The following is a 14011-nucleotide window of genomic DNA, read 5'->3' as shown; positions in this document are numbered from 1 at the left end:
GGCAGTCTCCAACAAAAAGTTACCCGACCCAAAACGTGAATAGTGCTGAGGATAAGAAGCCCTCCTTTACTTTTACGGTGTGATACACTGCCAATGTGATTATGATTTGACATGCAAGTATGTGACATACAAGTTATAAATGAAAATGAGTCTGGTATGTCATGGAAAGAGACCTAGTCACTACTCCCAATTCTGTAAGGTGAGCAACTAAAACTTTTCTTCCAGGATTATCTGCATTAAGAACAGAGATCATTCTTTTTCTTCAATTACGTAAATTTAAATTGAGCTACTCTCTCTTCCCCTTATGTTAAAGAATATTTATATCAAATAATTTTCACAAAATGATCTTGATTTTCTTGCTCTGAATTTAATAAAAGTGTTTAGTTACATTTGTATGTTACTGGCAGTGAATCTCGGATTTACATAACAGTTTGCATCCAGTAATTTTTTGGGTAACACAGATCAGTATTACTGGCCAAATATTAACTCGTTTCACTTCTTTGCTAAATTAGTATTTGCAACATGCAGTGTTCCAGAACAGGCATAAACATTTTTCTTGGAATTATTTTGTTTTTAATACCATAGCCCCAAAAGACACATTGTGAAAAGGTATGAAAGTTGGGGCTGGAGGCATGGGGTGGGGGGCGGTTTCAGTTCAATCTTTGTATGTCCGGAGTCATCATTCTTTCCCATTTGTAAAATTATGATTCTTAGTGTAGTTGTCAGTTTCAATTAGTTTTCACATGGCAACATTAACAAATTATTATTGATATAGGCTTTTCAATTTGCTCAAGATTATGAATTGTAAGTGGAATGAAGCAGCATTTCCAGTTGACGAAAGGATCCGCAGGTAAAGCAACGTCTCTCAAATTAAGCTTGTGACAATTAAACCAGTAAACTGTGGCAATGAGAAAACTATTGACAAAGTACAACCACGGAATGTTCATCTCAATATATGCTGGAATCTGTACTTTAAGTAGAAGGATAATTACTTGAAGTAGTACAAATGGTAGCCAGGTACCGAGAAAACAGATAATGAACTTGGGCAAGAGTGTTTTCTTAGAGCTCAGAGTATAACTAGAATGGGAAGAAAAGGGAAAATATAGGATAGTCTCATTCATATAGGAAGTCATCCTAACAGCCTGCACCAAGGCAATCACTTCTGACCAAGAGGTTATAAAAGCCATAAATAAAATCATCACCATGGAAAATGACAGCCAGTAACTCTGAATGCTAATGTAGAAAGGACATTGATAAGAATAAACACTCTGTGCCTTCAGGCTTTGATAGATACCTGGATCCCTCAAAACATAAGCAAGGACTGAAATCCAAATTAAAATTACTGTAAAGAAATAAAATATTTTTTGACACTTCAATGCAAGCTTTGGAGTTTTAGAGAAATTCAGGTAATAATCTATGCAAGCTATCAGGAAAACCGGATAATGCAAAAAACCGTAAGTAAATGAAATAATTTGAGTAAATAGGCAGATGTGGTATTTAGTAAACCTAACGCCTAAAAGTACAAAATCTCTGTAGTAGTATATAATAGAAATGTTTACTAGAAGTAAAAAATCAATGAATGCTAGTGAAAAGCAAAAATACTCCATAAAATTGTGACAGGTGTTTTTTCTTCTCATTCCTAGTGTGAGGGTATTTAGTAATACTTTCCCAAGTATTATCAAGAATAGCAGACAGTTACCATCTAGGGACCGATTTGCTTGACGTAACTGGTACTGAAAAGAGCAGTTCCCGGAAGAAAGAGCAGTCATGTTTTTAGTTGAACTGCAGAAGGCCTGCTGAAATACACACAACAAAACACTGCTTCACTTTATTTTCCATCCCTGTAAAGAAAAATGGAAAGAAAACCTTGATGCTATGTCTAATTTAAACCTTTCAAAGCAAGCACCTCTAGTCTCAAAGAACATATTTAATCCAGTCATTTTCCCAAATAAATTACAGGTGACCCTTGAACAAGAAGGGGGGTAGGGGTGTTGATCCCCGGTACAGTGAAAAATCTGTGTGTAACTTTCAGCTCCACCAGAACTTCACTCCTAATAGCCTACTGCTGACTGTAAGCCTTACTGACAAGTCAGTGAACATGTATTTTGTAGGTTTTATATATATCATATACTATATTCTTAGAGTAAAGCTAGTGAAAAGGTTAGGAAAATCATAAAATACATTTACAGTACTGCACTGTATCTATTGAAAAAAATCAACACGTAAATGGGCCTTTGCACATCAAATCTGTGTTGTTCAAGGGTCAACTGTAAATATATAAATAGGAATTTAAATTTCTCACAATACAGAATATGATCAAGAAGAATTAATGTGTATACTTTGTTCATTTTTTTTTTTTTTTGAGACCAGGATGGTCCAGAACTTTAAGATCTCTAACCAAAATGTTATATAAAAATTACTCAACTTCTAGAAAAGTACAGGTTTTAGTTACTTGTAGAGAGAAGTAGAAAACGAATCTACCAGAGACAAAAACAGGCTTAAAACAGCAACCTGATAGTAATACTCAGAACAATCATTGATGGCTGTTAACCCAGTCTCACTGACTCCAGACAATGAACATTACCCCCGCTCAACTTTTTGTGTTTTTGTTAGTAAAATTTAGGATAGCAATTTTCAAAGCTTTTTGGCTGCAGGATCATCATTCTGACACTCAAAGATATAAAACAGTAAAGCTGAAAATAATGGGGACACAGATAAAGGGAAGAATGATACAAGATTTATCTTTGGACATGACAAAGATCACGTTATGGCACTTGGACAGACAAGACAAAGAATCCGGGGAAGGAACAGGGGCTGAGAACATTAAGAAATGCTAGGTAAAGGCAAAGGAATAGGAGTTGAGGCTTGAGTGATTAAGGCATTTGGTGGCAGGAAAAAGAGAAGATGAAAAAGAAAGGTCAGAGGGGAAGAATGGAAAGAGGGGCGTCTGGATGGCTCAGCTCATGGAGCATGCAACTCGATCTTGGAGTTGTGAGTTCGAGCCCTACACTGGGTGTAGAAATTACTCCAAATGAAATGAAATAAAAATAAAATGGAAGGAAATTCGAGGAATTTATCATAAAAAAAACACGACCAAAATTTCTCTAAGACTGTTCCACCACAATGTTTATATAAACAACAAAACAAAAACAGTAACAAACCCACACATAAATGCCAACAATTGGAGATGAGTTAAAAATGATGCATGGCACAGGGCACCTAGGTGGCTCAGTCGGTTAAGCGTCCGACTTCGGCTCAGGTCATTATCTCACAGTTCGTGAGTTCAAGCCTCGCGTCGGGCTCTGTGCTGACAGCTCAGATCCTGGAGCCTGCTTTGGATTCTGTGTCTCCCTCTCTCTGCCCCTCCCCCCACTTATGCTCTGTCTCTCTGTCTCTCAAAAATAAATAAACATTAAAACAAAATTTAAAAAAATGATACATGGCACATCCTAATAATGTACTATTATGCAGTTATTAAAACTGCTTCTCGGGATAGGAGGAAGTTTTGACTCTTCCTCTTCTATAACTTGTTAAATGTTAACCTTATGAATTTGTTACATGTTAAAAATAAATTTCTACAGAATGTTTAAGTGAATTGCAGTTTACAAAATTGTGCAGCAACATATCATCTAATTATTAAGACGTTATACAGAAAGTGACTAAAAGAGTACACATCGAGTATTTATAGTGTTATAGGTTTCTCTGAATTTCTCAAACTTCAAGGAAAATAGTAAGGGAACACCAAGCCTGAAAAGTAAAAAACAAAAAACTCAATGTGCCTAAAACCAGTTAAATGATGATTAAATAATTTCAAGGGAGTAGTTGAGGATATTATCTGAGGGTAAAGAAAAAAATCCGTGTGAGAGAAGGCGATCAGTTCTTTGGACAGATTGAACCCTAACTTGAGTCTTTCCACGTTTGAGTAGAGAGTTCCAGTGATTTCTTCAGCTTCTGTGTTCGTCTTTTCATTGTCCCAACTTTAGCAAGAATCCTGCTGAGTGTGGTTAGCCAGAATCTGACCTTCAATATCTGATGAAGTTCCTCATCCCGCACCATCCCCCAGTGATGATCTATCACTCTGGCCTGCCTTAGCAAGAATCCCTCCTTATCCCTGATGTTTCCTCAATAATACTCCTCTACTAACCTCCACCTCGCTCCCTGGCTATAAATTTCTACTATTCCTTGTTGCATTCAGAGTTGAGCCTAATCGCTACCCCACTGCAAAATCCCATTGTAGTGGTCCCTGCACCTAGTGCAAAGGTCCTGAGTAGAGTCTGCCTTAACATTCTTTAACAAGAGTCATAAATTACTTTTTCTTGAACATAGTGTCATGGCTATAAATCTACCATGTTATAAGATGACTTACTAAGATACACAAATTAGGTATTTACCCCCCCCACACACACACGTATATATATATAAAGACAATTATAAAAAATCAGTTATACCTATTTTTATAAACATAGGTAGAAAAGAACCAATGAAATTCTTTTGTATGCTCAATTGTTTTCTATACTCAAATATATATAGTTTAAATCTATACAGTTTTAACTTGACCCTCTGCCAAAAAAGTTCCATTCAGATTTGATGTACAAAGGCAGAGAATCATAACTACCACCTTGACAAATGCCACTGGCCTTAAAAGTGTGTTGCTTGGATAAGGAAACCCGGGTGGAACGATAAGAATATATGAAGTCGTTCTTGTGACAAGAGAAAATAAGGCTGTTTTAAAATAGCCAGTGTTGGGGTGCCTGGCTGGCTCAGTTGGTTAAGCATCCAAATCTTGATTTTGGCTCAGGTTATAATCTCATGGTTCATTAGACTGAGCTCTGAGTTGGGCTCTGTGCTAAGCATGGAACCTGCTTAAGATTCCCTCTCCCTCTCCTTCTGCCCCTCCCCTGCTCACCCGTGTGTGCTCTCTGTCAAAGTTAAATAAACATGAGAAAAACATGGGCGGTGTTGGTTTAAAATGGGTGTGAAAAAGGTAAAAAGAGTAGGTTCATATTTAGACCCGTCTAAAAAAATATCTTTAGGGTAAAAGAATTACCTGTATAAAGTAGTTTTAACCTTTATAACTCATCCAAAATTAAACAGATTAAAGAATCCATGTTTAAGTGGTCAACATCTGAGGGATGTTTCCTGAGGTCCATTTCATCACTGGCTCTCAGAGAGGGGCCAACTGGAAGGACAGAGAAGCAGGCTAGTCTCTGGAGGAAGAAAGTAAGAAGGGATGATGAGGATAAAGATCAGTTGTAGCCACCAAGGTACTAGCCATGAACCTCTTCACAAGAGGACTGGAAGAACGAAGACAAGTTGGGTGTGTAAGAGAATTGTGAAGCTGAAAGAAACTAGAGAGGAGCGGGGAAAGGCCCTGGTTAGATACGCAACTTGAGGCAATAAAAAGCAGCTGAAAGAAGTCTATCGGAACACAGGGTTTTAGTCATTTTATGATGGTCCCTGAACATAGTGATTGTGGAAACGAATCAAAACTTTCTCATACCAATTTTGTGTCCCACTTCCCCCATGAACCACTAAAAAGGTATTCAAAATTGCAGTATTTTGTTCTTTAAACCTCCCAAGCAAGACAAAAATCCTCTGATAGGCTACCTGTCCTGAATTTTCTCTTGAAAAAATGTCCACATGAACTGCAGGGATCCAGAGATTTGTAAGATACGGCTCTTTTCCTGAATGACTTTTTAAACTATTTATGAATTAATTCATATGCTTCATATACAATGTAAATAGTTAATGTGGAAGTCCTTTTTAAGGCATCTTTGGGTTTGCACTGCAACCTGGCTAGTTTGGAAGAATGAGCAGGGCCGGAGGGAAACAAACCATGATTTCTTTTCACTGATCTGGTCTCTGGTTTCCTATTTAAAACCCAGTTAATTCTTAACACTACACAACACTTGACATACTCACTCTGCTTCCTCTAGTAGGTCTTTCTTGGCTGACAGTCTTCCAATTTCAATTTTACTGCCTTCGGTGATCTTACTCTTGGTACCTGGCATACCAGTGTGAACAAGCTCTGTGTGAAAGATAGAAAACAAAAATAACCATCATTAATAGCCGTCTTAATGGGAGTTCAATGTCATCTACTGGCTCTAGTTCTCTGCTTAGAAAAACTATAACTTTCTGTGGCATTAGAGGCAGTAATTAACTGCTTATATTCTTTTTTTTCCAGGAAAAGGAAGAAAGGGGATACATTTAGGTTGAAGTCTCCCAAAGACCCTGAGATATGTGTACACGTAACATGGCACCTATTTGATAAAACCTTGTTTGCACCGCAGTGTTCGCTCCCGGGCTTCAGAGTCCAAACCAGAAGTTCTCCAACTGTTTGGTTTCAGGACCTTTTGATACTTGTTGCATATTAACATAAGGAACATTTTTTTTTGTAATGAAAAATTACTGTATTTTACCAAACAAAAAGATTTAGTGAGCAGAGTGGCATTTTTTTTTCACATTTCACAGATTGCTCTGGTTAGTCTAGCTCAATAGCAGGCTGCCCAATTATCTACATTTAATCAGTTGCAATATCGTACATCATGTAGCTTTTACAAAGTCCTGTGTACATTCATGAGAGTTTGAGAGTAAAATAAAAAAGGTGTATACGTGATATTATAATCAAATAGTTGCACCATGCAATCTCAGAAAAGCTTGACAGAATGATTTGCATTAAACAGCAGTATGCGAAGGGGAGCAGGATTAACATCCCGGTCTACTCTCATACAGAAAATGGAACTGGCACTGTAGTTAGATTTGCTGAAACCAATGAACGGAGGCAAGCCTGTGGCTAAATAACGAATGTATTGAGCCTTGTCCAGGGGTTTATATACCTTCCGCCTTCCCCTTACAATAATCACGGAAGGTATAGATTTTTCCCCATGAGGAAAGAGGCTCAGGTGTTAATAAGCACATTTTCTGGCTGGATGACTGATAAAAGTGGGAGTGGACAGTAAGCTACATTATGGCTCAACTCACAACTGGAAATGTAAAAAGGGACCCATTTATGTACATGAAAAAGCTTTCTGAATAGGTGACATCCAAGTAAAAGTGACTGTGTTGATTACTGGTACCCAAAGGACTATAACTAACTGATCTACTTGGATAATGTAATTTTATTCTTCTGAAAAGCAAATAAACTTTTCAAGATACGGTCCTTACTTGATATGTCAAAATTCAGTGAAAAAAAACAAAATGTCATTTGACTCTGACAACTTTTGAAGAAACCGATGTTTTTATTCATTTACATGGTATAATTCAATATAGAAAGAAAATGCAGAAAATAAAAGTTTTTACTTGTTTTTTTAAAAATAGGTAATATAATTTACACGGTATAAAACTCAACAGAAGTGTCTGCTGTAAAAATTATTCATCCTGCCCACCCTCACCCCCAACTGATCACTGTCCAGTACAGTTCCCTCCCTAGATAATACCATGGTTACCAGTTACTTGTGTACATTTCAGAGATACTCTAAAGCAAGGTTTTAAAAATGTGAAATTTTCATGTAGCAAAGGATTCTTGATTTGCCCTTTCACAGGTCTAATTCACATACTTATAAAATGTTAGAGCTGCAAAGGTAGAACAAAATATGAATCACATATGAATCAAATATGAATCAGATCACAGGAGTAATTCCCACCAACCCCAAACATAGATTGGCCATGAAGAAGGTCAGAAAGGCCAGGCAGGAATACAGGAAGTAGGTAGGGATTATCTCACAGTAGAATGAGAAGTAATCTCTATTTTTTCCTGGAGTATAGAATTACAGTATTCACTCCTACCTACTCCTCGGCTTCTAGGCCCACAGAAAGATTTCACTTCTTTGTTACGATTAGCCTGTGAAGTGGCTATTTCTGGCTAAAGGGCTATGAGGCCAAAGCATTTAATTGCAGAGAACCCCCTTCAGTGTTCTCTTCTGCCATAGGGAATATAAAGGCCGTGTGTTCCAGATGGTAATAGCTCAAGATGGTGAAGCCTCTGTCGACGTGGGTCCTTGAGTGACTGTGTGGAGCAAAGCCCCTGATGATTCACAGTGAATGTATGGTGCGGGCAAGAAATAAAAGTCTGTTGTGTTAAGCTGCAAGGATTTTGTGATTATTTGTTATGCCTTATCCTAACAAACGCAATTCCACATAATTTGAAATTTAACCGCATGTATTATTTGTATTATCAGAATTAAAAAAAAAAAACTATAGTAGAAAACAACTGTGAAAAGCAACATTGCAAATGTCAGAAAATTGGTAAGTAAAAATTCAGTTTTAATTTCCAATACGTTAATTGCTTTTGCACTGTTTTTTCCCGATTTTCTTATGTTTGTCTATACATACTTCTTATATTTGGAAAAGAGGGTCTCAGTGACCTAAGTTTCTACCTTAAAAAAAGGGTGTGGGGTGCCTGGGTGGCTTAGTCTGCTAAGCGTCTTCTGATTTCAGCTCAGGTCGTGATCTCGTGGCTCATGAGTTCGAGCCCTGCATTGGCTCTGCACTGATCATGTGGCACCTGCTTGGGATTCTTGCCCTCTCTCCCTCTCAGAATAAATAAATAAACTTAAAAAAAAAAAAAAAGGTGAATTAAACCCAAAGTAAGCAATGGAAGGCTATAGAGAGCAGAAAATAATGGTGTTTATAATAAAACAAACAGAACAACCGATGAACCAAAAGCTGGCTCTTTGGAAAAACAACAACAATAAAATTGATAAAACTTCAGCCAAACTGAGCAAGAACCTACCAAACTTGGGAAAGAGATAACCTCACTACAGAGCCTACAAACATTAAAAGGATAATAAGGGGGGGGGAGCGCCTGGGTGGCTCAGTCAGTTAAGCGTCCGACTTCGGCTCAGGTCATGATCTCATGGTCCGTGAGTTCCAGCCCCGCGTCGGGCTCTGTGCTGACAGCTCAGAGCCCGGAGCCCGTTTCAGATTCTGTGTCTCTCTCTCTCTCTGCCCCTCCCCTGTTCATGCTCTGTCTCTCTCTGTCTCAAAAATAAATAAACGTTAAAAAAAAATTAAAAAAAAAAAAAAAAGGATAATAAGGGACCATTACAAATAATTTTAATAAGTGAGGCAACTGTCATGAAACAAATTTCTGGAAGGACATTACCAAATCTCATTCAAAAAGATCCCTAACAATCTCTATTAAAGAAACTGATTTTGCACTTAAAAACCTTTCCAGAAAGAAAACCTACTAGGCTCAGATGTCTACACTGATGAATTCTACCAAACATTTAGGGAAGAAATACCAAACTTTAATATACCCTAATATCACAGCCAGTGAAAGCCTGGTTTAGCATTAGAAAATCAAGGGCACTTGGGTGGCTCAGTTGGTTAAGCATCAGACTTTTGGTTTTCAGCTTGGGTCATGATCTCACAGTTTCGTGAATTCGAGCCCTGCTCCATGCTGATTGTGCAGAACCTGCTTGGGATTCTCTGTCTCCCTCTGTCTCTGCCCCCACCCCACTCACTCTGTCTCTCTCAAAATAAATAAACTTAAAAAAAATCCTATTTCTATATATTAGTGATAAACCATTGAAAATGAAATAAAAACACTAATAGCATTACAAATATGAAACACTTAGGATAAATTTGACAAAGCACATGCTGGTACAGTATTCTGAAAATTTTAAACAATACAGAAACAAAGATCTAAATCAGTGAAGACGTTTACCATGAGTTGAAAGACTCAGTTATTTTTTTTGCTGTGAAACTGGCAAGGAGATTCTTTTTTTTTTTTTTAAAGTATATGTGATTTTATTAAAAAGAATTTTTTTTAATGTTTGTTTTTGAGAGTGAGACAGAACGTGAGTAGGGGAAGGGCAGAGACAGAGAAGGAGACTTAAGAGTCCAAAGCAGCCTCCAGGCTCCAAGCTGTCCTCACACAGCCCGACGGGGCTTGACCTCAAACCGTGAGATCATGAAGTCAGATGCTTAACCAACCCAGATACCTGAGCCAAAGTCAGATGCTTAACCAACTGAGCCACCCAGGCACCCCTGGCAAGCTGATTCTACAATTTGTAGGGAAATGTAAAGGACTGAGCAGAGCCAAAATAATCCTTAAGAACAACAAAGTTGGGGGACTTTACTACCTGATTTTAAGACTTGTTATAAAGGTACATAAAGAGGGAAGAGGAATAGTATCAGCCTAAGGATAGTTCAATCAATCAATCAATGAAACAGAAGAGGCTCCAGGAACAGACCACACATTTATGGTCAACTGATTTTCAAAAAAAGTGCCAGGTAATTTAATGGGGGGAAAGGACACCCTCTTCTAAAATTGGTGCTGGAAAGTGGATATCCATATGGGAAAACTTAACCCTTACACTACACCATACATAAAAATAAACTCAAAATGGATCATAAGACTAACTGTGGGTAGGGAGATAGGTTAAATAGGTGGTAGGGATTAAGGAGTACACTTGTGATGAGAACTGGGTGAGGTATGTAAGTGTTGAATCGCTTAAACACCTGAAACTAATATTACACTGTAATGTTAACTAGCTGGAATTTAAATAAAAACCTGGAAACAAAAGACTGTGGAAGTGAAATTGAAATATTCATAATAAATATGTGACTGACGACTTGAATCCAGAATGTAAAAGGACTCCTACAACTCAGTCAGACAATTAGCCCTTTAGAGAAATGGGCAAAAGATCTGAACGGACACATTAGATACCAATGGAAGTGAAAACCACAAGGAGACACCACTGCACACCCACTAGAATGGCAAAGTTTAAAAGACTGAGTATAGGTGTTGGCAAGGAACCTCTCAAACACTGCTCAATCCATTTGGAGCTTTCTTACAATGTTAAGCATTCAATCACCATTTCATCCACTAATCCGACTCCTAGCTATCCACCCAAGAGAAACAAAGACCTATGTCCACAAAACGTGGCCACAAATGTGTGCAGCAGCTTTGTTCACCAAGGGTCCACACTGGAAATGTTCCATATGAACATCAACAGGAGAATGGTAAGCAAATTGTAGCATATTCATACAGCGCACGTCTCAGCAATAAAAAGGAATGCAGTACTGAGTGACACAGAAATACTGTATCTGCAGAGAGAAATCTCAGAAACACGCTGAATGGAAAGAACCCGACAGGAAAGAGTACGGACGGCATGTTCCCAATCATGCGGAATTCCAGAACAGCAAAACAAATCCGTAAGGCCAGACAGACCATCAGTGGAAATCTGGGGCCAGGCTGGGGCAGAGGGGCACCAGGGAACTTTCCATGGAGATGGAAATGGTCCTTTATTTGGATTGGGGTGCTGGTTCAACAAGAGAATACATTTTCCAAGATTCAAACTCTACACTGAATATGAGAGTATTTTATTTATGTTTAAGGATGTTCACCTCACACTAGTGGATATACAAGTGAAAGCCTAGTGTTAAGTTATATATCCAACAATAAGAAATGGGCTACATAAATTATGATATGACTTCCAGTGAAAGATGGCATTTTGAATAAATGAAATTACCTCTACTCACTCTCATAATACCACTAAACTAACAAATTTAATTGGTACTTGATTCTAAAATGAATAAGCAGGGGCGCCGGGGGTGACTCAGTCGGTTAAGCGCTTGACCCTTGATTTCAGCTCAGGTCACGTCGTGATCTCAAGGTTCATGAGATCAAACCCCACGCCAGGCTCTGTGCTGACAGCGTGGAGCCTGCTTGGGATTCTCTTTCCCTCTATCCCTGTCCTTTCCCTGCTCGCATGCTCTCTCTCTCTCTCTCAAAACAAAAAATAAACATTAAGAAAAATAAAATGAACAAGCAAACGTCATTTTGTCATATGTGAGTACACCAGAAACCGAGTCACTATGTGTTTAAACTAGTAAAAACAGGAAAGAATCAAGCATTTTTTTTCTACCTTTTCTATAGTAACTGTACTACTTGGTGAAAGAATAGTGATGGGGTGTTTACTTTTAGAGAAGCACTCTAATGAGTGAATATGGAATAATAAAATTTGAAAATCACCATTCTGTAATTCCTGATGTATTAAATGGAGGTAGCCAATGATCATCACTAACTATTAACACCCAAAGGGAGAGATGGAAGGATGTACCACTACCTAAGAAGCAGACTTGGTAAAAACTTAGGACCTGACCAAGCCTGCAGATTCAACTACTTATTTACAAAAAAAAAAAAAAAAAAAATTAAAAACAAAAACCAGGACAAAAGAACACGTTGAATAACCCCATGAGATGCAATAAGCAAAATCCAGGCGGTGGTAAGCTCTATAAGACAACTTGTATGTTCAATGCAATGTATCAATAACAAAAGATTAAAGGAGACTTCAGATGTATCAACGTGTAGAACTTACCTGAATTCAGTGAAACAAAGAATTACACTTATAGGACAACTGGAAATTAGACCACTGCTGAGGAATTTGAAGGTATTAATGACTTATTAATTTTTGGTATCGTAACAATATTTTGTGATGGCTAAAATGTGTTCTCCCATGTTCAAAATTCTTAGGTTGAAGCCCCTAACTTCAGTACCTGAGAATGTAACTGTATTTGGATATGAGGCCTTTAAAGAGATAATCTTGAAATTATCTTAACTTATTAAACTATCTTAAATTATTCATCTTTAATCCAATCTGGTATCTTTATAAGAAGAGATTTGGACACACACAAGAGACACCTGGACTGGATGCACATTGAGCAAACGCCATGCAAGGACATGCCAAGAAGGTGGCTATCTATAAGCCAAGAAGACAGCCCCAGGAGAAACCAAATCTGTTGAGACCTTGATCTTGGCCAGTTTTTTTTTTTTTTTTAACGTTTATTATTGAGAGAGGGACAAGAGCATGAGCAGGGGAGGGGCAGAGAGAGGAGGAGACACATAAACCAAAACAGGCTCCAGGCTCTGAGCTGTCAGCACAGAGACCAATGTGGGGCTTGAAATCACAAACTGTGAGATCATGACTTGAGCCAAAGTCAGATGCTTAACCGACTGAGCCACCTAGGTGCCCCTAAGCCAGTTTCTTTTTTAAAATTTTTTTTTTCAACATTTTTTTATTTATTTTTGGGACAGAGAGAGACAGAGCATGAACGGGGGAGGGGCAGAGAGAGAGGGAGACACAGAATCGGAAACAGGCTCCAGGCTCCGAGCCATCAGCCCAGAGCCTGACGCGGGGCTCGAACTCACGGACCGCGAGATCGTGACCTGGCTGAAGTCAGACGCTTAACCGACTGCGCCACCCAGGCGCCCCCCTAAGCCAGTTTCTAATACGTCGTTATGGCAGCCCTAAACAACTTAATATGGTAATTAAAAAAATAAAAATATATCCTGGGGCATCTGGATGGCTCGGTCAGTTCACCGTTCTATTTTGGCTCAGGTCATAATCCTAATGGTTCATGAGTTTGAGCCCCACATTGGGCTCTGGGATTCAGATCCTCTGTCCCTCCGCTCTCTCTGTCCCTTCTGCCCGCATTCGCTCTTTCAAAAATAAATGAACATTTGGGGCACCTGGGTGGTTCAGTCTGGGCTGACAGCTCAGAGCCTGAAGCCTGCTTCAGATTCTGTCCCCCCTGCCCCGCACCTCCCCCACTCGCACTCTCTCTCTCTCTCTCAGAAATAAACGTTAAATTTTCTTTTAATTTTTAAATAAAAATATATCCTAAAATATTTACAGATGAAATATTGTTCTCTGTAATTTGCTAAACATAACACTATGCGTTTGGCTGGAGTGAGGGTTGATGGGAGTGTAGATGGGGCAGGATTGACCATAAATTAATGATTATTTACTTGTATGTATCTTTGAAATGCTTCATGAATTAAAAAAATATTTTTTTCACGTTCATTCATTTTTGAGAGACAGAGCACGAGCAGGGGAGGGGAGGAGAGAGAGGGAGACACAGACTCAGAAGCACGTTCCAGGCTTTGAACCATCAGCACAGAGCCCAAAGTGGGGCTCAAACTCATGAACCATGAGGTCATGACCTCAGCCGAAGTTGGACACTTAACTGAGCCACCCAAGTACCCCTTTCATGAATTTTTTTA

The 14011-nt window shown here is 38.6% G+C and overlaps 2 protein-coding genes across 6 annotated transcripts in view; one reads left to right on the top strand and one right to left on the bottom strand.

Moving 5' to 3' along the window:
- The window catches only part of PHC3 (polyhomeotic homolog 3), a 90118-nt gene extending 82031 nt beyond the window's left edge, over positions 1–8087 (top strand). Inside the window, exons 16-17 of the transcript XR_009261996.1 lie at positions 776–850; positions 6185–8087. The gene's annotated coding sequence lies outside the window, so the exon portion shown is untranslated. The remainder of the gene's footprint in view (positions 1–775; positions 851–6184) is intronic.
- Positions 346–14011, bottom strand: part of GPR160 (G protein-coupled receptor 160) — a 58605-nt gene continuing 44939 nt past the window's right edge. For 3 of the 5 annotated variants that reach the window (XM_058730477.1, XM_058730476.1, XM_058730474.1), the window contains 2 exons: positions 5923–6028; positions 346–1841 (listed from right to left, as the gene is read on the bottom strand). In XM_058730477.1, the coding sequence (XP_058586460.1) occupies positions 753–1769 (1017 nt within the window). In that variant the 5' untranslated portion in view covers positions 1770–1841; positions 5923–6028 and the 3' untranslated portion in view covers positions 346–752. Of the gene's footprint in view, positions 1842–5047; positions 5208–5922; positions 6189–14011 lie in introns of those variants that run through there. The other 2 variants (XM_058730478.1, XM_058730479.1) reach the window with 2 other exon arrangements.

Source organism: Neofelis nebulosa, chromosome 5, assembly GCF_028018385.1.
Source record: "Neofelis nebulosa isolate mNeoNeb1 chromosome 5, mNeoNeb1.pri, whole genome shotgun sequence".
NCBI classification, from domain to species: Eukaryota; Metazoa; Chordata; class Mammalia; order Carnivora; family Felidae; genus Neofelis; species Neofelis nebulosa.
This window is presented reverse-complemented; position numbering and strand designations above follow the sequence as displayed.